The 27974-nt window shown below is 52.6% G+C and overlaps 8 protein-coding genes across 8 annotated transcripts; 6 read left to right on the top strand and 2 right to left on the bottom strand.

Moving 5' to 3' along the window:
• Positions 1 to 6: 6 nt before the first annotated feature.
• Positions 7 to 2193, top strand: prm1 (pheromone-regulated protein PRM1; the record flags this gene model as incomplete). The annotated part of the gene is made up of 1 exon (XM_056620788.1): positions 7 to 2193. The coding sequence occupies one exon, from the start codon at positions 7 to 9 to the stop codon at positions 2191 to 2193; it is 2187 nt and encodes a 728-aa protein (XP_056471594.1).
• A 3978-nt stretch (positions 2194 to 6171) lies between these two features.
• On the bottom strand, positions 6172 to 10471 carry N7532_008295 (putative xanthine dehydrogenase HxA; the record flags this gene model as incomplete). Its single annotated transcript, XM_056620787.1, has 4 exons — positions 6172 to 7855; positions 7918 to 9881; positions 9943 to 10146; positions 10226 to 10471. The coding sequence occupies 4 exons, from the start codon at positions 10469 to 10471 to the stop codon at positions 6172 to 6174; spliced, it is 4098 nt and encodes a 1365-aa protein (XP_056471593.1).
• Positions 10472 to 11098: 627 nt separating this feature from the next.
• On the bottom strand, positions 11099 to 12989 carry N7532_008294 (uncharacterized protein; the record flags this gene model as incomplete). Its single annotated transcript, XM_056620786.1, has 2 exons — positions 11099 to 11165; positions 11239 to 12989. The coding sequence occupies 2 exons, from the start codon at positions 12987 to 12989 to the stop codon at positions 11099 to 11101; spliced, it is 1818 nt and encodes a 605-aa protein (XP_056471592.1).
• Positions 12990 to 13722: 733 nt separating this feature from the next.
• aarA (L-aminoadipate-semialdehyde dehydrogenase) lies at positions 13723 to 18141 on the top strand (the record flags this gene model as incomplete). The annotated part of the gene is made up of 4 exons (XM_056620785.1): positions 13723 to 14088; positions 14150 to 17405; positions 17469 to 17793; positions 17847 to 18141. The coding sequence occupies 4 exons, from the start codon at positions 13723 to 13725 to the stop codon at positions 18139 to 18141; spliced, it is 4242 nt and encodes a 1413-aa protein (XP_056471591.1).
• A 688-nt stretch (positions 18142 to 18829) lies between these two features.
• Positions 18830 to 19660, top strand: N7532_008292 (carbonic anhydrase; the record flags this gene model as incomplete). The annotated part of the gene is made up of 1 exon (XM_056620784.1): positions 18830 to 19660. The coding sequence occupies one exon, from the start codon at positions 18830 to 18832 to the stop codon at positions 19658 to 19660; it is 831 nt and encodes a 276-aa protein (XP_056471590.1).
• A 948-nt stretch (positions 19661 to 20608) lies between these two features.
• Positions 20609 to 22582, top strand: N7532_008291 (ATP-binding protein; the record flags this gene model as incomplete). Its single annotated transcript, XM_056620783.1, has 2 exons — positions 20609 to 20690; positions 20802 to 22582. The coding sequence occupies 2 exons, from the start codon at positions 20609 to 20611 to the stop codon at positions 22580 to 22582; spliced, it is 1863 nt and encodes a 620-aa protein (XP_056471589.1).
• Positions 22583 to 23911: 1329 nt separating this feature from the next.
• Positions 23912 to 25929, top strand: N7532_008290 (uncharacterized protein; the record flags this gene model as incomplete). The annotated part of the gene is made up of 3 exons (XM_056620782.1): positions 23912 to 24001; positions 24060 to 24224; positions 24295 to 25929. 3 exons carry the CDS (start codon positions 23912 to 23914, stop codon positions 25927 to 25929), a joined length of 1890 nt encoding a protein of 629 aa, XP_056471588.1.
• An 824-nt stretch (positions 25930 to 26753) lies between these two features.
• On the top strand, positions 26754 to 27848 carry N7532_008289 (threonine aldolase family protein; the record flags this gene model as incomplete). Its single annotated transcript, XM_056620781.1, has 1 exon — positions 26754 to 27848. The coding sequence occupies one exon, from the start codon at positions 26754 to 26756 to the stop codon at positions 27846 to 27848; it is 1095 nt and encodes a 364-aa protein (XP_056471587.1).
• Positions 27849 to 27974: the final 126 nt, after the last annotated feature.

The following is a 27974-nucleotide window of genomic DNA, read 5'->3' as shown; positions in this document are numbered from 1 at the left end:
ATCACTATGATTTTTTCGAGATCTGGACGACCTGTGTTTCCTCTCCTTCCTCCATATGGAGCACATGATCCGAGTGATGGGCGGGTGGTCCCATCGCACCCCGATGGACTTACTCCGTACCTGGGCCTACGCGCTCGACTCTCACAAGTATGGATCAATCGCTGGACGATTTTGCTCCTACTGGTGCTGGTCCGTGTCCTTATTGCCGTCGGAGGTGTAAGCAGCAATATGGCAAGTGCTAAGCGGGAGGCACTCTCTGCTTGTACATCAGTCGAGTCCATGGGCAGCGCGATGGCGTCGATGCCACACTATCTTTCTCAGGGCGTCAATGAGCTCACTGCTTCGGGGATCGACTCGACCGTTCATGGATTGCGTTCCATGCTCCTTATGACCATCACCGGTGTAGAGGAAATCATTCTTTTCATCATCAAGATCATGTATCAGACATATTTGTGTCTCATCACAATGGCCGTACGGGGCACAGTGTCGGTAGCAACCGGTTTAATCGAGGATGCTCTCGATGTTGTGAACAGTACACTGCACTCTGCCACTGAGGCCATCCAAAGCACCGTCAGCGACTTTGAGAGTTCCTTGAACGACTTCGCCAAACTTGTCAACACGGCTGCAAGCGCCCTCGGAGCTGACCTCCCGACACTAAACCTGAATAGCTCGCTCGATATGCTGGACAGCATCACAATCCCATCAAACGTCGATGACAAGCTCAACGCTCTGAACAGCTCCATCCCGACATTTGACGAGGTGCAGAATTTCACCGAGACGGTGATCCGAACGCCGTTTGAAGAAGTCAAGAGATTGCTCAATAACCATTTGGGCAACTACACCTTTGATCGTTCGGGTCTCCCAGTTCCAGAGAAGAAGCGGTTGACATTCTGTGACGATAACGGTGGGATCAACGGTTTCTTCGACGGCGTGGGCAACGTCGTTTCCACTGCCAAGAAGATCTTCATCGCTGTCCTGGTTGTCGCTGCCATCCTAGCTTGCGCTCCCATGGCATGGCAGGAAATTCGGAGGTGGCGCCAGATGAAGGAGCGCTCGCAGCTGGTCCACAACAACAGTCATGACCCCATGGATGTCGTGTACATTGTCTCTCGCCCGTTCACTGCTGCTGCTGGTGTAAAAGCTGCTAGTCGGTTCAGCAACAGTCGCCGACAGATTCTAGTCCGCTGGGCAATTGCATACGCGACATCCACGCCTGCGCTTTTTGTTCTCGCCCTTGCCATTGCTGCTCTGTTCTCCTGTCTGTGCCAATACATCTTGCTCAAGGCTGTCGCCAAGACGGTTCCGGAATTGATCACCGAAGTAGGAGCCTTCGCCGACAAAGTCGTAGATTCGCTTCAGGATGCATCGACGGAATGGTCAAACAGCGCGAACAAAATGATTACGGATTTCGACGATGACTTGAACAACAACATCTTCAGTTGGGTCAACACCACGACCCATGGCGTCAACGAAACCCTCAACACCTTCGTCGACAAAACACAAGACGTCCTCAATGAGACCTTCGGTGATACTCTGCTCCGTGAGCCGGTGGAGGAGCTGTTCAACTGCCTGATCGGCCTGAAGATCGAAAGCGTGCAGAAGGGACTGACATGGGTCTCCAACCACGCCCACATTGACTTTCCACTTCTACCAAACGATACATTCTCCCGCGGCGCACAAAGCAGCATATCCAGTGGATCCGACCCATCGGACAGCTTCCTTGCTGACGCAGGCGACGAAACCTCCAACAAGATCAGCGAAGTCGTTACTTCAGTAATCAACAAACTGTACGACGGCCTCCGCACCGAAGCCATTATCGCCACCTGCATCCTTCTCCTCTGGGTATTTATTGCTCTGATTGGCGTGACCCGCGCCATAGCCCTCTGGTGGGGACATGACCGGAATCGTGGCGAGGGTGGTGGCCACGCCATGGACGCGATCCCGAACCCTCGTGGGCCAGCGCCAAATGCATCTGGCGCTGACTTCACCGATGTACCTCTGACTGCTATCCCGAAGGGTCTCGGCACCATTAATGCTGTTCCCCAGTATGAGAATCCAGCCGTGAGCTCCGGCGCACGGGCTGTGCCAGGGCTTGATAATGAGAAGATGGGTTTTGCCGGGAGGCGGGACTATCAGGTGGACTCAGCTGCGATGCGGAAGAGCAACTACGTGGAATATGATATGAAACACTGAGTGTTTCGTGCATGGCTGGTGTCTGGGTCTTTCCTTTATTTATTTTTCTAACTACCATTGAACATAAGCGGTGTCATCATGATCACTATGGGGGTTGCACATAGATTAGCGTTCACGTATACAATATTTGCAGATGTAGGTGTCACCACCAATTACAATCTTTTATTTGTAAAATCATCCTTCTATGCTTCTCCGGCTTATCAAAATTCAGCTCGACAATAGCTCACGCCATTGGCAATTAGCGCATGCACCATTGAAGGTGCCAGGAAGGCGTACATTCCCGCCGAACGGACAACCATTGGTGGAATACTCACAGGAGTTGGGCATCGGGATTCCACGAGAAGCGATGAGGAGTGCGTTTACGTACGAGGGATGAGCCATCTTGATCTAGAAGCGAGTTAGCATAATCATACAAGACCCTCTAGAGTCCGATTTACCTTGGCCACTTTAACGCAGGGTTCACCGTTAATCACTCGGATAGTGAATTCGTAACATGGCCAGGACCAGACCTGGCGCTGGATGGGGGTATGACAGAGTGTACAGAGAGCTTCATTACCAGCTGCAGTGAGCTGGACACGAACATACTCGCGATTGTTGTTATCGCGGAATCTGACGCGGTGGTTGAGAAATTTGTTGCGATCAGGAAGGACCGAGGCTGGATCATATGTGCGTTGCGCAGCCACGGTGGACAGTTGGCACGCGGGTTGGAGATCCATAGCGAGCATAAATAACAGAGGAGAGATCGAACAAGCGAAATAAAATAGGTCGAGATGGTTAGTGAAGAAGTTAAGTTCCTAGGCGAGAGGAGGGAACTCCTTTATATAGCTGAGGATAGACGGCCTGAAGACTTCAATATTACTCAATCATAGTTCCTATTGACACACAAAGCTGAATTGGGCTACCAACTGCATAATTGTGATGTAATGGGAGCTGCTCAGACACTTAACTGTGCAATAGTTGCCTTGAAGGGGAAGGAGGAGGCTATTTTTATGGGACCATCAGACAAGATCCTAAGTTGGTGCTCGGCCTGAGGCCTCACAAACAATTCTGTAGAATTGCACTATCGCCTTTCATCCAAACTTCACCTTGAGCGTTCTATATATCATTTACCTTTCTTGAACTGTTCCTTCTTGTGCAAGGACACAACGTTGTTTCAGTAAGTTAGAGTGTCAAACTACCATTTCGGGGTGTTCGTTAAGGCCGGTAAGTTGAGAACCTTAACAGTGTCATATTAGCGAAGTCAATGATGCGACATTTCTCCGAGAACTCCTCACTGAAGGCATCTTGACAATTGACTGAGGCGGAATACATAATAGATACAGTCGTTGGAAGCGAAAAGAAATGATGATTGAAAAGTTGAGCACCCAGCTGTGTCGAAAAGTCAAATGAGGCTGTTCCATTCTCCGTTTTTGAGCGAAGAACCTACCCTGCTTTATACCCTGCCCAGGTGAGATCAACTAGTCCATTTTATGATATATTTGGCGCAGTCTAGGCTTTTACGAGCCGAATGTCTGTCCTGGTAGCACAGTCTTTGATATCTCATGTCATCAAAGTAGGTCTTTCCAATTGTCCAATAAATCTGGTCTCCAATGCAAAACAGGAAGCCGCTGCATAAGCAGCAAGCTGATCTGTCTATTTATCCATAAAAAAAATACCGCTGGTTCCATTAGGTTCCGTGAAGCATATGTTGTCTACGCAACAGATATCGGTGAGCTCTATTTGCCAGTCATTCTATCGCCAAGATCGATATAACTTCTCTCGCCCGCCAATAGACTGTGCAGTGAGGGAAGATAGAAACAACAAGGATACTTGTCTGAAGCGAGGCAGAAACGTACCGCAGGTTCCACTTTGTTCCATAAAATATGTGACATATGCCCTTGTTTGGAGATGATGGTGGAGTGAACATGTGTTTGATGAAGAAGCTACATGGGCTCTGGAATGTGAGGCAGCGTGGGGCACGATGGGGCCTGAGTCACATGACCTCAACCAGCCCTTTACGGATAAATCGCGCCGCGATGAGGAAACAACACTAGCTGGGTTGGAAGCTCTCCGCACATTTCCCAATACCTGCATGCGCCCCGCCTGCAAACTTATTCACGCGTCTTCTGGATTGACTATGACTTCCAGAAGCTGACAAGGAGGCCCCGAGATCTTAAGCATCTCATCTCCAAGTGTCGGAACAGATACCTCGAGCCAATACTGTCCTGATGGGGTCTGGCGAGAAATGCCTGGGATCGCGATGCAATCTGGATATATATTCTCCACCATAACTTTTTCGAAAGTTGCTCCTTCGGCAATATGTCCTTCTTGATCTGGAACACAAAGCCGTCTTCCTTTAATCCACACCCAAACTTCTTTGTGAATGAACAGAGCCAGACGTGTGAATTCGCCCTCTTTGCTGCAATAAAATCTTTCATCCTGAATTTGGTCCTTCATGATATTCCAAAGCTGTTTTTCGTATGACGCTCGAAGCCCAGCAAGGCCGGAATTAGCTTCCATCGCCAGGTATATCTGTGACCGCCAGTATACTTCACATTCGGACCCTGGGAAAAAAGCCCTGCATGTAGCAGAAAGTCTGCTGTAAATGGGTATGTAGAAATTTGCACGCTTCGTAATCTTCTGAATGATGATAGCATCTAAAACTGCTTTAATTGATATTCTTCAAAAGTGCAAATCAAACGATACCTGAATGGACGTGACAAACTGGCGTAGAACCTCCCCATTGCCAGTAAGGATCCCCGAACGACATTTTCGAATCCACTTTAAAGGTTGGAGATTTAAAATCTTTTTGGTATCGGCGGGCTTACTTGTACTTCCATCTAATTCAATCCAGTCATGTGTTTTAGCTTATTACTCTACCCCTATCTGCGCAAACTCTAAATTATTATGGCACTGCGCAATAATTTTGCAATATTATACTATTTATATTCTGATTTCGCTTAAATTCTGAATCATTCTTGAGCCTAGCAAGTGCTGTATACCGTGCTAAATGTATCAAACACATAAAATAAGTTTGCCGAACGAGATCAGTGAAGGCACGTTCCACTCAATATTAACCCAACTAAGATACTTATCAAACTCCAAGGTCTGTGGTTTACCGTCAAGCGTGTCAATGAAGTCCCAACTATCACGCGCACTCATCTGATTTAATTGAAGAATGCCAGCGGTTCTTTTCGACCGAGTCTACCATTTTCAAGCCCGCGGAGGTCTACGTGGCCATGATGAGCAAGTGGGTAAAGTCTACTTTGGAGATTTGTGAAGAAAATGCGCTTTGCTTTGAGATGCGATGGAAACTCTGTCAACCAGACGTGTACGCGAGCAAAGAAGGATCGCTTATTTGAATTGCTCTTGCGTTGAAACGAAGAGGTGTGTGCATGAGGATCCAGCAAGACCAGATATTTGATATTTCATCAACAGAAATACCGGAGAGGTCTTTTTGAAAGAATATCAACCTATGTTCTTTGCGCTGAGGAAACCAACCGGAAAGTACAAGATTGAGGTGTCTTTTGCCGAGCCTTTACAGTCGGTGTCGAAGATTGGAACAGTGACAGAATTTGCGAGTACCTTTCGCTTTCCTACATAAACTCGGTGTTGTTTTATTGTGAAACCGTGGATTCTCAACAGAAAGGCTAAGTATACCCACCGCGGTGATTGTCACTATTTCCTGATCGCCGTCATGACGAGCACGGTAAGCTTGATTATACTTGATTCCTCTTGTCGCGGGAAAATCCCGATGACGGACATTCTCCGCCAGAATGGTGCCTCAGGCATCAGTTTTGCCGAGCATCCCTCCACGTCTTACTGGATTCGTGGCAATCAAGGCGCAGAGTGGACTTGCAGTGACTTCACGGGGCTGAAGTTATTCAGGCAAAATCTAGAATGAATGAAACAGTGATGCATTCTGACTTCCTATACTAAACATTCCCTGATGGGTTTATTGCCGTACAAACATGAATCATAAATTGAGTAAACAAGCCACTAAATGGAGACAAAGAAGCTCTTCTCGCCCGCCCTTGGCTGAACCCGAGCACGCTCAACGATGGGATCGGCACAGCTGACACGGATACGTTCTGGTGTGGCAGGACTGACCAGGCTGAGGACCTCCTCAACGCCCCACTGCTTTCGCGCGGCCTTCAGAGCATCGCGAATAGCGAAGAAGACAGCGCTACCCATGAACAAGGGCGGCTCACCAATACCGCGGGAACGTTGGATAGTCCGCAGATTCTCCCACTCCACATCCTTCAGGAGACTGACATTGAAGATCTGAGGGATATCACGGAAACCGGGGATCTTGTAATTACCCGGGCCGCGGGTGAAGATCTGACCGGAAGCGCGGTGCCAAAGACTCTCCTCGGTGGTGAAGAGACCTTGTCCCTGGACGTAAGCACCCTCAATCTGACCGTAGTCGATGGAAGGGTTGATGGTGCGTCCGACATCCATCTTGATGTCAGTGCGCAGTGGAGTCCAGTCTCCTGTCAAAGTGTCAATCTGGACTTCCGAGGCGGTCACACCTTGTGTGAAGTAGAAGAACATCTGGCCAGTATTCTCGTGCCACACATAGCCAATATCAGGCGTACGGTAATAGCCCTGTGCAGAAAGGTTGACTCGGTCGAAGTAGGCCTTATGCGCAAGTTCCTTCATACTGGCACCGGGCATCTTCTCACGGTACGGGCGGAGACGCTCGTTGATTTGCTCGCAAGCATTGAAAATGGCGTAGCCGTTCAGATCAGAACTGGCCGATGCGGCCGTGGCAGAGGTGTTGGCGACAGTATTTGTGGCTGTTTCGGCAATGAAGACATCCTCCATGGGCACTTGGAGAGCCTCGGCAGTAATCGTCACCATCTTGGTGTGAAGACCTTGGCCCATTTCAACGCCACCGTGAGCAACAAGTACACTTCCATCGTGGTAAATGTGCACCAGAGCTCCAGCCTGATTCAGAAACAGAGCAGTAAAAGAAATACCAAACTTGGTTGGAACAATAGCCATGCCACGTTTGGACCACTTGTGTGTAGCATTATACTCTTCCACGGCCTTGCGTCGCTGGTAATAGTCGCTCTCCTCCAAGACTTGCTTGTACATCAGCGGCACGTACCAATCCTTGAGAGGCTGGTTGAAGTGTGTAGTTTCACCAGGCTCGTAGAGGTTAATTTCCCGGATCTTCTCTTGCGAGATGTTGAGATGGTCAGCAATTTCGGAAATGTAGCTCTCGGCAAAGAAGAGACCTTGAGGTCCACCAAAGCCACGGAATGCTGTGTTCGAAACAGTGTTTGTCTTGCAGATACGACCGCGCACAAACACATTCGGGATCTTGTATACACCATCGATATGCGACAAACTTCGCTCCACCACGGCACCAGACAGATCTTGCGTGTGGCCTCCGTTGGCGAAAACATCCGCGTCCAGAGCAAGAAGCTTTCCTTCCTTCGTAACGCCGACCTTCCACTTGCACATGAATGGGTGACGCTGGCCCGAGGTGATGATATCTTCATCACGGTTGAGCATGCAGCGGACGGGTCGCCGAGTCTTGTGGGCAGCAAGAGCGCAAATTCCAGCCAGCTGAACAGATCGCGATTCCTTGCCGCCAAATCCACCACCAAGACGCTTGACGCGAGAGACAATCTTGTTTGCAGCCACGCCAGTTACCTGAGCAACATATGTTTGCCTGTAATCTTTTTGTTAGATTCAATTAAATAAATTTTATCTGTATCGGAAGTTGAGACTCACGTTTCAGTGGGATTCTGGGTACCACTCCAGATCTCCATTTCGCCATCTTCGGGTTTGGGAATGGCCAAACAGGCCTGAGTCTCCAAGTAGAAATGCTCCTGACCACCCATACGAGCAATACCCTCGAAAACATGATCGGCTTTCTTGAATGCCTCCTCGGTGTCACCGCATTTGATGTAACGGTAGTGACCAAAGAAGGACTCGGCCTCGATTGCGTCCTCAATGCTCAAGATGACTGGGAGGTCCTCGTATTCAACCTTGACGGCTCTCATACCTTCCTCGGCAATCTTTGCAGAATGGGCCAAAATCACACCAATGGGCTGGCCAGCAGTCTTGACTTCGTCGACGGCGAAGAAAACCTCATCTGTGACAGGGGCTCCCCACCAGTTGGCCTCCGGGGTAGGCATATCCGTGTGATCGAGAAATTCAACCACTCCAGGAATCTCCAATGCTGCGGATGCATCCACGCTGATAATCTTCGCATGTGCCTTTGTCGACAGAACCATACAGGCAAACAGCTCATTTTGCTGAACCGGGATATCATCGGTGTATTGAGCCTGACCGGTTGACTGCTTGAGTGCTGCAACGTGAGGCCGAGCATGACCAAGAACTTTCTGCTGATAGGCAACCGATGCTTCATTGTCCTTTTGGCCGGTTGAGATAGCTCGTTCAATCTCAGCAATAACATCGGGATCCACATCAGATGCTTTGACTTCCATTCCGGAGAGCACGTCGTGGTAGAATCGATAGAAGAACCCCAGAGCCAGAGACTTTCGATAGGTAGCCATACCACCAGGGACGCCGAATGGCAAACTGAAATCTTTCTCCAGAGCGCTCATCACGCCTTCCAGGGTGGCAGGGTTTGTGAACTTCTGTCCGACCAAGAAGGCCTCGGCATTCTTTGCTGACACCGTCAATGGTGCCATACCACCAAACACTAGATTGCAGCTTGTCACATCGTAGTTGTCTGATAGCGAAACGCGGAGCGCAGCATTGACGATAGCGATATCGTCATCCTTTCTCTTTGCCTGCTTATACGCACGCATATGTTCGCCCTTTTCTGCGGCAGCAGGAATGCGGAGGCTGGCAATAATCGCATCCGGGGGTAGAGCTGTCTTACGATAGCCTTGGAAGAACTCGGTCATTGGAATTTCCTTATCGCCTGAAAGAGATTTGGCAACGAGGATAGTGTTTGTCGCCACGAATACTGGGTTCAAATCTGAGATGGGGGAAGCAGTAGCCAAGTTACCTGCTGGCGACGCGACATTCCGAATCTGTCTTCCGGCGAAGTATTGCAGTTGCTTCTTGATTGCCTTGAATGGCTGGCTTCGAGTCGGTCCATATTTCTCGACTGCCTGCTCGCAAATAGCTTCGAGGTCCGTCAATGTTACGTTGGCGCCAATCTCCAAGCAGTCGTCGTGGAAAGTAAAGGTCTTGAGCTCGGGGATGTCGCCCACATAAACGGAGGCCTTGTATCGCATCGCCTTGAACTTGATTTCAATCTGGGTCTCGGTACTTCCGCCAACCAGTTTAGCTTCGGGGTGGATGTTCTTGATTCTCAGCAATTCATCCACCGTCACGGGTCGGTACCACTTCTTCCGCTTATTGCCAAATACCAGTGGCTTGAACTGGTGCTTTCGAAGGGAGGCGGGGAAGATCAGCTCAGTATCCGGGCTGTATGCTTTGAAGTCGGGCTTAGGGAACGTCGGTTCATTGGGGCCAAGCTCGTCGCTCTGCGTCGAGGACCCCTTACAACAGCCGCCACCCGCGCCGCCATTCTTGTCCATGCAGCAGCCAGACCCGCCATTTGCAGCGGCCTTGCCGCAGTTGTTCTTGGAGTTGAAGCTCTGGGCGGCATCGAGGATCGGTCTGTATCCAGTGCAGCGGCACAAGTTGCCATCGAAGGCCTCCTCCACGGCGTGTTCATCGGGAGTCGGATCGTTGCGCAGGAGCGCGTACAGACTCTGTGCTGAAGTTAGACAGATAATACAATAATCGGACGCTCCAAAATCAGCGGAAACGTACCATAACAATTCCAGGAGTACAGAATCCACACTGGCTCCCGTTGCCGACCGCGATCCGCTGCTGGATCGCATGGGGATTCTTGACATCGCCAATTCCTTCTACCGTAAGAACGTGTTTCCCATCAACACTGACCAACGGAGCAATACAGGCGTTCACGGAGGCATGGTAAATCTTCTTCGTAGTCAGGTTGACGTGAGAAACGACCTATGATGCCAGAAACAAATGAGGTTATTCATGATCGTCATCACCAAGAACCGGCCGGGTTGCCGAAGGGTGTACCCACCACCGTACAAGCACCACATCCACCCTCGGCGCATCCCAACTTTGTGCCTGTCAGGCCTATCCCACGCAGATATTCGAGTAGCGTGACCTCGGGGTTAACAGTATCGAGGGCGACCTTGGTGCCGTTGAGGTAGAAGCGGATAGTATCGTCCCAGTCCTCGGTCAGCTCGAACAAGGTCGACGGCTTCTCAATCTCGCCGGTGGACCCCGCGGAGTCAGTGTCGATGCTGCTGCTGCCAGGTGCCATCGCGGTGAGGGGAGCAGTGGCTGACAATGGAGAGTATCACGGATGTCACGAGGGGCTCATGCTGGGTACCATATATATCTGGCGGGACCGCAAGAACCTTCCTAAAGCTATCGCCACGATAACAGGACGAGTGTCGGCGAGCGAGATCATAGCGAGGAGGGGCTCAGTAGGGAAGCTGCGGGTGAGCTGGGTGAGATGGGCCGCCGGTCTGACAGCATCGGATGCAAATGCGCGCGTGCTGATAGGAAGACCCCCGGCGAGGTGACCCCACCGCGCTCCACGGTGGATCCGCAATGCGGGGATCGCCACCGTCCGAACAGCCTGGATGCATCTGCACCCTTTGGGGATATGTATAGGAACTGGAGTATGGTCCTGTGTATATTACTATTATGGTACATTATTCTGGGCCAGGGTACCCTAGTGTACCTGGTGCATCTCATTCCTAAACTACGTTAGGCCACATCAGAGTAGTAGTATAGTGCTTTTTCGGGAGTCCTGTAAAGAAGAACTGAACAATAGATCGATTTCTATCCTGATTGCGCCGGAAATGCTCGAGTACACCAAACCGTATTCCACACAGAGATATCAAACAGCAAATACAAATACTAGCAGCTATTAGCAATCCGCTCACTGCGAGCTCGCAAACGCCTTCTCTTCTTCCTCCCACTGCTTGCGCTCGACCACACTTCGGGCACTAGAGAAAGGCCGTGTCAGTAAGGTATACTAATAGGCAGGTACAAGAACATGGCGGTATGAACGCAACTCACCGATACGCTTTAACAAATCGCCACACCTCGGTGTCCGCCATATTCCAGGCTTCGGAGACGGCCTTGATGTTGACCCGGTTGGGATCTTGGCTCTTGATCGCCTCTCGGGCCTTCTTGATCAGTTCGTACTCGCGAGCGACACCCTGCTGGCTCGGGGTCTTATCCTGCACACTCTCCTTATCGCCCGGGGCGTTGGGATCAATGGTGCCTCCGCGGGGAATCTTGAATCCAAATTGCCACTCAAACTCATCCAGGAGCTCCGACGGAAGACTTTGACCGGCTTCAGCGGGCAGCGACTCGACCGTCATCCAGAGAGAATTAGACACGGCCTGATCGCCAGCGACGAACTGCTTAAACATCACACCCCGGTATGAGGCGCTCAGTTCTTGTCCGTCCTCACTCAGATGATCTTGGGTCACATCGGTCAGCCATGGGTCCCGTTCGGTCTCACGACGAATTTGCCGCACGGTGACTTCGTCGGAGCTCTTTTGTAGAGTAACGAGAGTGTAAGGGTGAGGCAGAGTGCCGATGGTAAAGAGGAAAGGCGTATTCTTGAAGCTCGTGGGCTGGCTGATGCGCATGGGTCGCTTTGCGGAGCCACAGGGCCGGCACTCGGGGATATTAGGGGGGCAAGAACTAGGGACCGGGGACTCAGGGCATTGGATAAGAGACTTCGCCAGTCGGAGAGCAGGTTCCACAAGGGCGGTCGTGTGTTGCGGGAAGGGCTTAAGCACAGCCAGACCCGCCGGATAGGCGTTCTGGAAGGTATTGTGGAGATGGGCATTGATCAGCTGCACAAGCTGAAGACGGCCATTGGCAGGGCTCTGGCTGATCTTCTCGTGGACCTCCGGATAGCGCGAATTTATGTTGGATCCTTTGTAGTATGCCAGTGAACTTGGCTGCCGGATCTTGAACAATTCTACCGGCATCAACTCAGAGAGAGAGGTCGACTTGTCGGCCAGTTTCTTCACACTGATATCAATTGCCTCATCGATGCGGTGCTTTTCTGCTGAGAAGAGACCGCCCTGGAAATTCTCGAATCGTGTGATAAACTCGGGCTCTGTGCCCCGGCGAAGAGCCGAAAGGAGCTCATCGTCATACCGTGCCATGGGGAAACAGGTGAAGTCAGCCAACAGACCAGTTCCCATGTGACCCCACGCCAGCCATCGGAATACTTCATTTTCCATCTCTGGAGTTAAATGAAGCCTCTGCACCAATTCATAATGAGGATTTTTCATCGCATCGCCAGGTCCCAGGACCACAGGACGGAAGCCCTGTGCAAACCAAGCTCGGCGCCAGGCCAGGAGCAGCTCCCCATCAGACTTTTGGTTCTCCTTTAGATCATTCGCAGAGTATTTCTTCGGGTTATACTTTGGATTATAATAGGTGTAGATTGCTCGTCGTTCGGGCAATGGCGGAAGGACGGATCGGTCCTCATCGAGAGTGATAGTGGACGAAAATGGGTTTAGCCATTCCCAATTCGAGAACCACTTGGACTCGCCGCTTGTGCTGTTCGTTTGTTCGGGCGGAGCTTCGTGCGAAGGAGGGCGAAACGAGGGCAGATGGATTTCGGGGAGCGATGGAAGGCTCGGGACGGAGATGAATTTTCGTGGCCCTGAAGGCTCTTTTGGTCCTTTTTCGCCTTCGGTTTCGGCGGCGGGATCAGGGATGGGAGAGGACGAGAAGATGAACAGGAGGAGCGCAACAAAAACAATAATGGCCAAAAGACCTGTGCTTCGGTGCGGAATCATTCTTCGCACATGCGAGGTGCCCGAGGAAAGCACCTGCACAAGGGTCTTTCAAGATGCAAGGACACGGGACAAAAGTCGTACAAGCTCGTCCGCGATACTGTATTCTCCTATGGAGGCGGCCCCGAAAATACCGGAATTGGCGACGCGCTCCTAGATTGGCGGGGAGTTGGCGGCAAGATGAAACACTTTAACGTATTATTCCATCGATGGAATTAATGCGACCGGATGGATTCGCGTGTGCTTCCTGTAGAAGACACAATGATGTCAGACGAGAAGACCAGCTTTCTCCTGAAGATGGACGGCAGAACGGCGGTCCAGGAGGAGCTGCGCGCCTCAGGCAGGGATAGCGCTGCTTATTCAGCGCCATTGCATCACTAGTTACCCAGCACCGACTTGCTGGGGATTTGTATGCTCGCGAGGAAGCCCAGAGAGGCTAAAGCCTGCGCAGAAGGATTAATACAATTGATTGAGTTACAGATGCCATCATCCGGCCAAAAATATTCAGGTAGACCTTGTTTTATCTTCACATATATGAAACTCGCGACACTTCGCATAGATCTGAGGGCGGTGAGAAACAATTGTATGGAGGGAGAGCCGCCGGGCCAATCACCGCGGGGCGATCGCGGCGAAAGCGGACTTTTCTGTGTGCCCCTCGCCGGCGCCGGAGCAACGGCTTGACTCATCTTCGTTTCTTATAAGGTCCCCGCGAAAGCAATTTGCACAGCTATTCATCATGGCTGTGGGAGCGGCTTCGTTACAGGACCGCCTGGAAAGGTGGTCGCAACGCTTAAGCAGTCTTACCGTTTCGCCATTGACTCGGGACTACCCCGACACCCAGCAAGATGGCAAGCGGGCCATCGAGGCTTTCGAGTCCATTAAGCTCCCCAAGGAGACCCAATTGGCGCTGAAGAAGCTTTCGGGCTCTTCATCTGAATTTACAGTGTTTTTGACCGCATTGGTCATTCTGGTTGCTCGTATGACCGGCGATGAGGACATTGCAGTCGCCACGAGCTCCGCCGAGGACAGTCGTCCCTTCGTCCTCCGTGTGCCCATCGAGGCCTCGGAAACCTTTGCCCAGCTTTATGCTAAGGTCAACAAGGTATGTGTGGTTTAGTCCAATTTTGATATTTTGACTGCACCGCTAATGCCAACATAAACAGGCCTTCGAAGAAGGTGCCTCCGATATCGTCCCTATGGGCAGCCTCCGCTCCTACATTCAGGACAAGACCAACTCCGAGCAGCCGCCAGTCTTATTTCGTTTTGCCGCATATGATGCCCCTGCTTCCTCCCAGGAATACCCTGCCAACACATTTGAAAGCACTGATTTGGTTATTAACGTCGGCCCCGGTGGAGCGGGCTCAGACATTGAGCTGGGAGCCTACTACAACCAACGTCTCTTTTCGAGTGCCCGTATCTCCATCATTCTGAAGCAACTAGTCGGAATTGCCAGCAATGCTGCGTCGGACCCCGAAAATGCCCAAATTGGTCGCATTGATATGATGACCGCGGACCAGAAGGCCCTTCTCCCAGATCCTACACGGGACTTGAACTGGTCCAAGTTCCGTGGTGCCATCCACGATATCTTCGCCGCCAATGCTGAGAAGCACCCCGAGAAGATTTGCGTCGTCGAAACCAAGTCGACTGACCAGGCCCACCGCGAGTTCACCTATAAGCAGATCAATGAGGCGTCGAACGTTCTCGGCCATCACCTTGTGCAGTCTGGAATTCAGCGAGGAGAGGTGGTCATGGTCTATGCCTACCGTGGAGTTGACCTGGTGGTCGCTGTGATGGGTATCTTGAAGGCCGGTGCCACTTTCTCTGTCATTGACCCCGCGTACCCACCCGAGCGTCAAAACATCTACTTGGATGTTGCTCGTCCCCGCGCCTTGATCAACATTGCCAAGGCTACCAAAGAGGCTGGTGAATTGTCCGATGTTGTGCGACATTTCATCAATGAAACCCTGGAGCTGCGTACCGAGGTTCCAGCTCTTGCCCTCCACGATGACGGAACAGTCACCGGCGGATCTATCAACGGACAAGATGTCCTGTCAAAGGTGGTTGATCTGAAGTCGAAGCCCGTCGGAGTCGTCGTGGGCCCTGACTCGACCCCTACCCTCTCCTTCACCTCTGGATCGGAGGGCCGTCCCAAGGGTGTTCGTGGCCGTCACTTCTCCCTGGCCTATTACTTCCCTTGGATGTCTGAGACCTTCAAGCTGACCCCGGATGAGAAATTTACCATGCTCAGTGGTATTGCGCACGACCCGATTCAGCGTGATATCTTCACTCCTCTGTTTTTGGGTGCCCAGCTGCTCGTTCCCGCCAAGGAAGACATCCAGAACGAGAAGCTCGCTGAGTGGATGCAGAACTACGGCGCTACTGTCACTCATCTCACCCCCGCTATGGGTCAGATTCTGGTCGGTGGTGCCTCCGCGCAATTCCCTGCTCTTCACCATGCCTTCTTTGTTGGCGATGTGTTGATCAAGCGAGACTGCAAGGTCCTTCAAACACTTGCTCCCAACACAGCTATTGTCAACATGTACGGAACTACTGAGACCCAGCGTGCTGTCAGTTACTATGAGATCCCTAGCTACTCCAGTGACGAGAGCTATATGTCCAAGATGAAGGACATCATCCCCGCCGGTCGCGGTATGCTGGATGTCCAGATGCTTGTCGTCAACCGCTTTGATCCTACCCGTATCTGTGCCATTGGTGAAGTAGGCGAGATATATGTCCGGGCTGCTGGTCTTGCCGAGGGCTACCTGGGGACTCCGGACCTAAACGCTCAGAAGTTCCTGACCAACTGGTTCGTCAAGCCCGAGGTTTGGGCTGAGAAGGACAAGGCCGAGTCTAAGAACGAGCCTTGGAGAGAGTTCTACGTTGGTCCCAGAGATCGTCTCTACCGCAGTGGTGACTTGGGTCGCTACACTCCGTCTGGAGATGTGGAGTGCTCTGGTCGTGCAGATAACCAGGTCAAGATCCGAGGATTCAGAATCGAGCTCGGCGAGATCGATACTCACCTTTCTAGCCACCCTCTGATTCGCGAGAATGTTACTCTGGTCCGACGGGATAAGTTCGAGGAGCCGACCCTGGTCAGCTACTTCGTGCCGGATATGAGCAAGTGGGCTCAATGGCTCGAGAGCAAGGGCCTGAAGGACGATGAGTCGACAACCGACGGTACCATGGTCTCTTTGCTTCGTCGCTTCCGCCCACTTCGCGACGACGCTCGTGATCATCTCCGCCAAAAGCTTGCCAGTTATGCGGTGCCTGGAGTTTTGATTCCTCTTATGCGTTTCCCGTTGAACCCTAACGGCAAGATTGACAAGCCCGCTCTGCCATTCCCGGATACTGCGGAGCTCAGTGCTGCTGCCCCTCGCCGCCGCTCCTCTGCGATGCAGGCTCTCTCCGAGACTGAGCAGGCTCTTGCTCAGATCTGGGCTAAGCTGATCCCGAATGTGACCTCTCGTATGATTGGGCCGGATGATTCTTTCTTCGATCTTGGTGGACATAGTATTCTTGCTCAACAGATGTTCTTCGAGCTCCGCCGCAAGTGGCGCGCCCTCGATATCAGCATGAGTGCTATCTTCCGCAGCCCTACCCTCAAGGGCTTTGCTGGTGAGATTGATCGTCTGCTTGATCAGGAAAACCTTGCCACAAGCGATGACTCCAGTGCTGCCAATAAACCCGATGACGAGTACTCCAAGGATGCTAAGCAGCTGGCGAACGAGCTGCCTACGTACTTCCCTACTCGCACTGATGCCATGCTTGACAGTGAGCCCACTGTCTTCCTGACTGGTGCTACTGGTTTTCTGGGAGCCCACATCCTGCGTGACCTGATGACTCGCAAGTCCCCGTCCGCTCGTGTTGTTGTTCTGGCCCGTGCGAAGAGCGACGATCTGGCGCTTGAGCGAACTCGCTCTACCTGTCGTGCCTACGGTTTCTGGGACGAGGCTTGGACCAGCAGACTCGAGGCTGTTTGCGGTGATCTCGGAAAGCCTCAATTTGGCCTTTCGCTGGCCACTTGGGATGACCTGGCCAGCCGTGTGGATGCCGTTATCCACAACGGTGCCCTGGTGCACTGGGTTTACCCCTACTCCACCCTACGACCTGCCAACGTCATGGGTACGATCGATGCCCTGAAGCTGTGTGCTTCTGGCAAGGCCAAGCAATTCGCCTTTGTCAGTTCCACCAGTGCCTTGGACAAGGACCACTACGTCCAGGTTTCGGAGCGCAGCCTTGCTGAAGGCGGCAACGGCGTCAGTGAGGAGGATGATATGGAAGGTAGCGCTGTTGGCCTTGGCACCGGTTACGGCCAGAGCAAGTGGGCTGGTGAATACCTCGTCCGCGAGGCCGGACGTCGTGGACTGAAGGGAACCATCATCCGTTCCGGATACGTTCTGGGTGACTCTACTACTGGAGGTGAGTGAAATACACGACACAACAAATAGTTAATCAAACATAATGTTAACAAGATACACTTAGTGACCACCCCGGATGACTTCCTTGTTCGGTTCCTCAAGGGTTGTGTGCAATTGGAGTGCCGACCCTCGATTCGCAACACTGTGAACATGGTCCCCGTTGATCACGTTGCTCGCATTGTGATTGCCACTGCCTTTCACCCTCCTCGTCTCCCTGTTGGTGTTGCCCACGTCACTGGCCACCCGCGTCTGCGCTTCGACCAATTCTTGGGAGCGCTGGAGGTCTACGGCTACAAGGTCCCGCAGGTCGACTATGTGCCGTGGTCGATGGCCCTTGAGAAGTACGTCAACAACAGCCAGCTGGATAACAAGGATTCTCAGCATGCCCTGTAAGTTCATCTCACCTTCGAGTACCCTATCATACGCTAACGTCTCTTTACAGGATGCCACTTTACCACTTTGTCACGAACGACCTCCCGGCGAACACCAAGGCGCCCGAACTCGACGATCGCAATGCCGCCGCGGCTCTCAAGGCCGACGCTGTGTGGTCTGGCATCGACGTTTCTGCTGGTGCCGGTGTGACCGAGGAGCTGGTTGGCCTGTATGCCTCTTACTTGGTTGAGATTGGGTTCCTCCCTACTCCGACTCTCGCCGGTGCCCGCCCGCTGCCCGCGACCGGTATTACGGAGGAGCAGAAGAAGACGCTCCTGAGCGTTGGTGGCCGTGGTAGTGGTTAGACTATTGTCGCATTTCCTGTTTATATCTTGGTATAGTTTTTTTTTTTTTTTGCGCGCCACATTGGTGGTGAAAAGCATATATATTTGTACGTGGAACGAGTAATGAGAGATCAATCAACGAGATGTCATCTACTCAAGGTCCGAAGTACAATTTCATTACTCCCTAGGTACCCATGTAGTCACCGGCAGATAGATCAGGAACTGCATTCCGCATCAGTCCGTAGCTCCGTCATTGCAGAGTGGGCATGCCAACCCAACCATCGGATGCATCGCCGGTCAACGAAAAGCGCAGCCCGCCGATCTCGCCTTCCCCTCGGGAAGACTCGCCCCTCCACAAATGCCAGGTACACCTCGTCTCCCCTGGTCAACATCCTCTGCTCGTCGCCCTCCTCCCTCCCGACTGCATTCAGCTGGTTGCTTCCTCCCGGTTACAATGGATTCAGGTACGTGCGGCAGCCAGAGTGCTCGATGATCTCGCTCTTGGCGGGGTTTTCTCTCCCCCAAAACTCTCTTTCTCTTCCCAACATTTCTGCTGCTCCCGCACTTCGCGATTCTACTCGCACCCCCAGTTCGGAGGACATCCACGCTCGTTGTCGAGCCTGCTTGCTGCTCTGTACTTTGGTGGTGTGAGACATTTCTTTAACTGGACCCCTGCCCCCCGAACACCCGTTTCCCCCCACCGTTCGTCATGAATGTCACAGGATTGGCCGGGCGCCCTGGCTTCATGGCTCGAAATGCCGTAGCGCGCAGCGCTGTCGGTCCTCGGTCATCACTGCCTGTGCCTCGCGTATCTCCATTCTCGACTTCCACCTCTCTCTCCTGCGTGAACCACAAACCTGGCTCGGCCAATCCCTCCGACTCCGAGACTAACAGGCCCGGCTCGCTAGCAGACAAATACTCCGCCGGCCTGCGCCAGAACAAGGACTGGGCTGCCAACACCGCGCGCGACCACCCCGACCTCTTCCCGACCCTCGCGACCGGCCAGCAGCCCCAGATCCTCTGGCTCGGCTGCTCCGACTCCCGATGCCCGGAGACCAGCATGCTGGGCCTGCAGCCCGGTGATGTCTTTGTCCACCGCAATATCGCCAACATCCTCCACCCCGGCGATCTCAGTTCCGGCGCCGTCATTGAATACGCCGTGAAGCACCTGCGCGTCAAGCACGTCGTTGTCTGCGGCCACACTTCCTGCGGTGGTGTTGCGGCCGCCATGGGCAACAAGGAGCTTGGAATCCTGGACCCGTGGCTGCTGCCTCTGCGCCAAGTGCGCGAGCGCAACCTGCCCCTGCTCCAGTCGCTGTCCCCGGAGGAGGCGGCGCTGAAGTTGGTGGAGTTGAATGTCCGCGAGGGCTTGAGCGTCGTTACACAGAAGAGTGCGGTGCTCAACGCTATTCAGGAGCGGGGCCTCCAGGTCCACGGTCTCATCTACGACGTTGGCTCCGGTGTCCTGCGGGAATTGGATATTCAGGAGACCGAGGAGTCCCTCCGGGCCCGCTTGGTTGCCTTCAAGACGGACAATTGAATTTTCTGATATATATAATGGAGTGCATACTCCTACAGTCGGGCGTTGGTGCATGTTGGCCCGAAAGGACGGGGAAGATTATAGACTTGAATTTTGGTGTTTCAGGTTGAGAGCGATGATTTACGAAAAGAAGACTGGTTGTTAGTTAATATCAAGATCGCAATCTACATAGCGCGTTCTTTTACAACTAACTGACTTGGAAATCCTTACCCACTAACATTAATGAACATGAGGCTTGATCAACGACGGCTGCCTCAGCCTAATTCCAAGCGTGGCGAAACAACTTGGAGACATGTGCAGAGCCGCACGCGGTCACAAATGACATCTCCGAGACCGACGTGCTGCCTAGCCACAGCTGGTTCTGCAGCCTCATCGGCCCTGACTCACCCGTGGGGCCATGCGGTGCGGGTGTGGGGCACCAATTAAGGCAATCCGTCCGCCGGCATCAGCAAGGCTACCGTCATTAGTAGTGGAGTAGCATGTACTATGTACATGACTGTAGTACTGCGGGCACTCGATGCGGACAATCGGGATGGTCGAGTCAGCGGGCGAGGAAGTCGGGGATGCGAGGCAGCGCTGGCCGTTGACTCAATCAGCCGGCCCGATGAGGCTGATCGTGGGGCGGATGCATATCGGTCTATCCGCTTTGCAGCGTGCAGCTTATGTACAGCCTGAGCTTACAGCTACATCGGGATCGGGCCCAATACCATGTTTGTTCTCCGCTTTCCAGAGCAGGCACCAATGCATTTCTTGATCCTGGATCCTGAATCCTGCTGGTGTCTTGGGGTATAAGATCGAGTGCCAGCTCGGTGCTTTGAGTGTAAAGTAATTTGTCTCGACTTCTTATTCACTTTTCTCTTTTACCTTTTCCCATATCACACGGGACCCCCAAATCCCAAGAAGATTATAGACCTTTTATCATCAAACAAGTCCGTGGATATCGCAACAATGGCGGCCCCATCTGATGACACTTCCACTGTGTCTTCGGACACCACCCAGCAGCCCGCTGACAATGGCACACACACCCCCGGTACGTCCCTCGTTTTCCAGAGCTGATCAGCCACATCTACTAGTAATAAGAGCTATACTCACACCTCCGAAGCCGAGTCTGAGAACGAAGAAACCAAATACGCACACCCAGGCACAATCTGCGGCGTGCATAACGTCTACGAAACAAAGCCCGATGAGAACGGCGAGACATCATGGTCCAAAGAGCTCCCGGAAACCATCCTCGATCCCGCGGAAGACGCAGAATCCGCACAATACGCCCTGATCGTACGAAACCAGAAGTGCTACACAGGCCGGAAAAGTCTCTCAATCCACTCGATCGTCATTCAAAGCGATGCGTTGAAGAAATACCTCGGCAAGGTGCTAGACGGCTATCCTGGTGTCACCGTCACCCTAGAACGTCTCGAATTTTACGCTCCCTTCAAGCCTCTTGTGCACAGGTGGGAGGACTTTGTCAAGGCGCGTGACGAGGAGGAACTCGATGAGGTTACCAAGGGGCATGTGGATCTCTTGTATACAATTCTGGAGGGAGAACTGCGCGACATCCTTGCGAGGAAGAAGGATCTCATTCGAAACGGGGTAATCACCCACCCTCTTTTGTGGACGCTGTTCGAGCCGGATGATGTCGTCGTCGCCAATGTTGGAGGTCGCCAGTGCGCATACCTCTTCGTCGACGACGCGATCAACTGTCGGACAAAGGCCGTGCTCCTCGATGTCAAGTACGTCGATTTTGATGGCGACGATTTCGGATACCGCGACTACCAGTTCGAGGTCCCCGTCTTCATTGGCACGACCCCGATCACAACATTGCCCGCCTTCCCGCTGCGATACCATCCTGACAAGGACGCTATTAAGGAGAGGCTGATTGCCCGAGGCAAGATCTGGGAGCAGCACAAAGGCTACCACTACAAGCAATATGAGGGTATTGCTATTGGATTCTTGGAAGACGACGAAACCCGCCGGTACCATGTGAAAAGCCGCATTATCATTGACGCCGACGCATTCAATGTTTTCCACCCACACGAAAGCGTCTCTGTCTGGGGCGATGTCCCCAACGAGCTGACGGATGACCACCGACTCGTCGCGTCCCCTGCAGTCTACGGATACTCCTTGAAAGATAAGGAGTGGCTGCAGTTCTACCTCGACTGCACGACCGAAATCAAATGGGACACAGCAGCCTTCGACGCCCTCGTCCTGCCAAAGGAGCAGGAAAACCTCAAGGACCTCATTCTCGCCTTCGCCAAGGCCCAGTCCAAGTCGCTGGACCACTTCGACGACGTGGTCCAAGGTAAAGGTCGCGGTATCATTATGCAACTCAGCGGACCCCCAGGCGTGGGCAAGACCATGACGGCCGAAAGTGTCGCCGAGGTCATGCAAGTTCCGCTGTACGTCATGAGCGCAGGTGACCTGGGCAGCGAAGCCTACAAGGTCGAGCGAAGCCTCAAGGACATCCTCCGCATGGTGCCGAAATGGGGCGCAGTCCTCCTCCTTGATGAAGCAGATGTCTTCATGGAAGCGCGTACAGCGACAGACCTCAAGCGCAACGAGCTTGTCTCGATCTTCCTTCGAATGCTGGAATACTACGAGGGCATCCTCTTCCTAACCACCAACCGCGCCGACGAAATCGACCCCGCCTTTGAATCGCGTATCCATGTATCGCTGGCTTACCAGAATCTGGATGCGACCTCGCGTCGACACGTTTGGTGTCAGTTCCTGGCTCGGTCGGCGAATACGGAGGCTTTCTCAAATGTTCAGTTGGATCAGTTGGCTGCGGTGGAGTTAAATGGACGACAGATTAAGAATATGTTGAAGACGGCGGGTCTTTTGGCGTGGTCGCAGAAGAAGGATTTGAACTTTGAGCATGTGCAGACGGTTCTGAATCTGCGGAAGAGCACTGCGCCGTTGTCTGCTTGATTTCTATACCCTTGGCTTGGGATGAATTATGATATCTACAGTCGTTCGGCGATAATACCACTCAGTATTTTATTCTTAGATCGGCAATGGCATGATTCCTGCCCTGACAAATGCTGAGCTTCTACAGTAGGCAGCCCTAATCACAGTGGGGTCAAGATGATGGTCTTTGATTGGGTATTCTGGGTCTCTTGGTCCCTAAGGTGGGGCAGCTTCAGCTCAACATAAGCATAATTGAAAGGTTCAAGCCAGTCGTTGATAAGATAGTTCTAAATCTGGTACGCGGGCCGTTTTGAGGCCTGAGAATAGGCTCATTGTGTGATATCAGCATCAGGTACTCGAAGCCATACTCTGCATCACGAATGATTTGAAGTGGTAGTATGTTTCCACTGAGATAATCTTGGATGGATATCTGCTTGGGTTAAATGCACGGCTTGCTGGCAACGCGTCAGTTCTCGCCTAGCCAGCTATTCAGTCTGGGATAGAAGTGTCTATCATCCCTTTCCGCGTCATGACCGACTATCGTTCAGCTTGGCAGTCGACTGTTTTGACGATATGATGTTATGGTGGAGGCGGAACGGGTGGCCGCCAAGTCCTGCAGGCACCAATATTTCGCCCATATTTAATGTCACGTGATAGCTGTGCGATGATGAATCAGCGGATTGCCACCCCCTGAACAAATTGCATTGAAGATGAAATTGATATTGGGATGGCATTGGTTGGAGGAGCGGCTCGCGGGAGGGCTGCGCCACTGTTCTACCCTGTGATACAGTCTTGGAAGTAGGTACCAGCAGATATGGCAGAGGTTGAGCATGAGACTTGGGCCCAATTTTGGGCCTTCGATCCATGACATGTCCCGATCTGAGACTTTCTGGGGTCGCCCTGAATTGCTGTGTGATGGGTCGAGCTAGGGATAGGCCGAGTCGGTGGAGCGCATCCAGCCCTCTGGAGACGACTTCGCAAGCGCCAAGGCGAGATGTCGATCAGGGTGGCCCTACATGGATCTGCCCTGCTGCCAGCGCGTACCACACCCACCGGCGCCCGCGGACTCGCCAGCGGAATTCCGTCGTTAGAGCCAGCAGTCCCGCCGTGCGTCATCTCAAGGGCGATCGTTGGACTGACCACTCTTTGAATGCTTGTGCCCCTTTTGGCCCCACCCGGGTCCAGTTTCAGTCCCTCTCAGGCTGTCGGCCCTTTTTGCCCCCGTCGCGGCTGTGCTTGTGCCTGTGCTGTTGCTCAACGCAAAGTCCTCTCCATCACTCTTTTCAGCCCCCTCCGGCCCTTCGCTCCTTCATGGCCGCTCGTTCCTAACTGTCGCTCTTTTCTTCCATCATGATTTGGTCCAGCCTACTGCTGCTGCTGCTCGTGCACAATGCAATTGCCTGGCAGCACACCGACGATGATTTGATGTCGTTTAAGACCGTAAGTGGTGCGCTCGACCAGATTTCCGACCCCAGGCTAAGATCGCGTCATACTCTAGTTGCCGGACGTCAAGGCTGTCAAATTCGACATCGAACATCTTGATCGCGAGCGCGCCGGCCCCGGTTACTGGTTTGTGTCGCCCTATCTACACATTGCGCCCGATGGCCCGACCAGTGTGTTCGAGCCGTTCCAGGTCGGCCCGCATATCTACGATCAAGAAGGTGTACGTGGAGGACCTGTCCCAGCCAAACCCCGGAGGAACTATCGCGCTAACCCTCGGTATTCTGTTTTAGCGTCTTGTGTGGACCGGCTCGCTCATGTTCGATAACCGCAACGTCTTCGATTTCAAAGCCATCAACAGCATCGGAAACGAAACCCATATTTCGCTGATCCAGCAGTACACCTTCGACGGAAGCCACAAGGGCTACGGTTTGGTTCTGGACCCCAGCTTCCAAACCGTGCGAAAGGTCCCGCTGCGAGAGGACCTCGGTTCTTTTGATATTCACGAATTCAACGTCCTCGACAATGGCAAAACGGCTGTTGTCACGGTCTATCTGACCGACGAGATCGACCTCGCGGCATTCAACCGACCGAACGAGCGAACGAGTTTGGAAGTTGGTGGCTTCGCCGAACTTGATCTGACCACCGCAGAGGTTCTTCATGAATGGAAGTCGTATGACCAGGTCCCGCTGGCGGAGACTGTTCACTACTCCCAATGGTCTCGCGTGGAGGGTCCTCCCGGTTGGGATTATGTGCATATTAATTCGGTCGATAAGAATGCCGCGGGCGATTACCTTCTTTCTATGCGATTCACCAACACCATTTACCTGGTCTCCGGGGCCGACGGCCGCATTATGTGGCGTCTGGGTGGCCAGCATAACGGCGACTTCGATCAAGACTTCATCTTCTCGAAACAACACGACGCCAAATTCCTGTCGTCGGAAGGAACACACCACGTTATCTCGCTTCTTAACAACGCGTCCGATGAGGAATTCAGCGAGGAGGATATTTCCTCTGCCCTCATCATTGAAATTGAAACCGGCACCACTCCCATGACGGCTCGCGTCCTGAGACGCTACAACCGTCCGGATGGCGACCTCACCCGCCTCCGTGGTAACGCCCAAGTGCTTCCCGATAAGAACATGTTCGTATGCTGGAGTCAGGGTGGCTATATCTCGGAATTCACCGAGGATGGCGAGCTGGTCATGTCTGCGCGCTTCACATCCTCCCGCTTCTCCAACTACCGCGCCTATAAATTCGAGTTCACAGGCCGTCCCACCGTCCCTCCGGATATGGTTGCCGCGGTTCACGGCACCGATGAGACAAACCTGGTTACAACGATCTGGGTCAGCTGGAACGGTGCCACCGAGGTAGACATGTGGCGTTTCTATGCGCGGAAGTCGCAATTCGACGATCCTGTCTACGTCGGCAATGCCACCAAGTACGACTTTGAGACCATGTTCATCGCCCGCGGGTATTTGGACTGGGTCACGGCCGAGGCGGTGGATCGTGAAGGCAACGTCTTGGGATCGTCCAACGTCCACCGAACCGACTTCCCCGATTGGCACTCCGTGGGATGGATGGGGTACGGCGGAACCCCCAAGCCGCAGGATCCCGGGCGACTGTACCCGAATGGCCATGGCATTGCGGATAAAAAGTTTAGTGACCTTAGCCCAGCAACATCATCAGACGATGGTACGGCCAGAGCGCAGGTCATTAAGGCAACGCAGTTGCTCTCAAAAACCCAGGAGACGGTCCGCAGCATCGGCGGCCTTTTCGCTCTCATTCTCCTGCTTGCTATGATGAGCGGCATCATGGCAGGCTACATGCTGATTCGGGGCTGGCGGGTCCGCTTCTATCAGCAGGTGCGATTGGAGGACGGGCTGCCCGAGGAGGAGACGCGTCTCCGGCGGTCTCACGACGATTGATTGTCCGCTGGTCTGGAATGCCTCGGATTTCTTTCTTGCATGGCTTGCGGGAGTTATTTGTACATTAGTGCTTTCGCACTGGTAAGGCGTGCCTTTTCATTTGTAAATAGCACTGGGTCTTGTGATATCCCAGCTCATATTCCAAGCTTTTCCCCTATTTTTCTACCCTGCCCCCACATACAACAATTGGCGTTCTCTGTCTTGTTGACCTCGATAGGTGTAGTGCGAATGATCTAGAATCCCCACAAGCCGTTGGGAAGGGCGCTAAAGTCGGTCCTAGATGCAGGAGGACCCTGCGTAACTGAATGCAACGCCGACCTATCTATACCGCAGTTCTGTATTTCCGACGCGATGCGATTGTTTGGAGCATGAGGTATGCTGTGAATCCAGCGGCGAATTTCTAATGTGAAACACCTATCCACAGGTATCCGCCGGAATTCCGACAGCTCTCACCACGTCGCACAATCCACGTTGCCGGCATGGTACTTGAGTTCTCTTCGCTAGAAGCTTTTGATCTTGTTAACAGGAATGCTGGTATCTATGCGCAGGTCCACATATTACATGAGAAGAACCAGCTAGCAAGGCAAGGGATTCCCGGTTCTCGGATCTCGGGAATAACATCCACGATTATTCCCGAGATCTTACGTACTATTCCCGCCGCCGTCGCTATTTTTTCTTTCCCGACTACTTTATTTAGTCTGGACTTGAATCGCCACACAGGCATTGAATCAGAGGCCATAAATCCACTTTCTTTTTCCCAGAAGCTCTGCCATATCTTCTTTCTCATCCAATTAGACCGAGAAAGCAAGATATAACATACCGCCATGCCGTCAACAAGCCTCTGCCAAGACGAGGCCTGCCCACCATACAGTCTTATGGACGACTACAGCGAGGGAGCTCATCCACAAATCCTCGAAGCTCTATTGCGGACAAATTCAACCCAACAAGTTTCTTACGGAAACGATGAATACTCTGATGTGGCCAGACGATTGATTCGGCAACGAATCGACTGCGCTGAAGACGAGGCAGATATTTTCTTTGTCCCTAGTGGGACTTCCGCAAATTTGATCTCTATCGCCAGCTGCTTGCGACCCTACGAAGCTGTCATCACTGTGGACTCCGGCCATATCGCCTGCAAGGAGGCGGGGGCAATTGAAGCCACTGGCCACAAGCTTATTCTGGTTCCCGCTGTTGACGGCAAGATGACGACAACCAACCTGCAAAAAGCTATACAGCAAAATCAGTTTTTCCCGCACATGGCCAAGCCACGGTTGTTGTATTTGTCCAATGCTTCGGAGACTGGCACCGTATACACCAAGCGCGAACTGAGCAGTCTGTCTGCGTTGTGCAAGCAATTGAATCTTGTACTTCTGATGGATGGTGCGCGAATCGGAACCGCGATGTGCTCCAAGAAGAACGACATGACTCTGCACGATATTTTTGAATATACCGACATTTTCTGGATTGGTGGCACCAAGGCGGGTGCGCTCATGGGAGAAGCAATTGTCGTCAAGAAGGCCATTGCAGAAGGCTTCGTGTTCCATCTCAAGCAACACGGTGCTTTGCTGGCCAAGGGTCGAATAATGGGTGTGCAGTTCATGGAACTGTTCAAGGAGAACCTGTTTTTCACATTGGCTACACACGCCAATAACATGGCTGAGAAGATCTCTGGCAATTTCGAAGAGTTGGGATATCAACTGGCTGCGGAGACGGAGACGAATCAGGTGTTTATCACCATGCCCCAGAAGCTTGCTCAAAGGCTGCAGGACCGATTTAGATTCTATATTTGGGACCAGTTGGATGATGGACAAGTTGTTGTGAGGATTGTCACGTCGTGGGCTACGGACGAGTTGCAGGTCGACAAGTTCAATGCGTGGGTGCGAGAGTGGACGTCGGCGACGAAAGAATTCGCCACTTAGAGCATAGCGGACTGATATTTTTGCATCTGGTACGGTTATTTAATAGACATTAATGAGAGACGGCCTTTCCGTATTACCTGTTTAAAAATAAATGAGTAGAACATGGGTCAAGTATATAGATCCCAA

This window comes from Penicillium argentinense (assembly GCF_028826775.1).
Source record: "Penicillium argentinense strain IBT 30761 chromosome Unknown utg000009l_segment0_segment0, whole genome shotgun sequence".
In the NCBI taxonomy this organism is placed as follows: Eukaryota; Fungi; Ascomycota; class Eurotiomycetes; order Eurotiales; family Aspergillaceae; genus Penicillium; species Penicillium argentinense.
The sequence above is the reverse complement of the archived record's forward strand: the minus strand, read 5'-3'. Positions and strand labels throughout refer to the sequence as shown.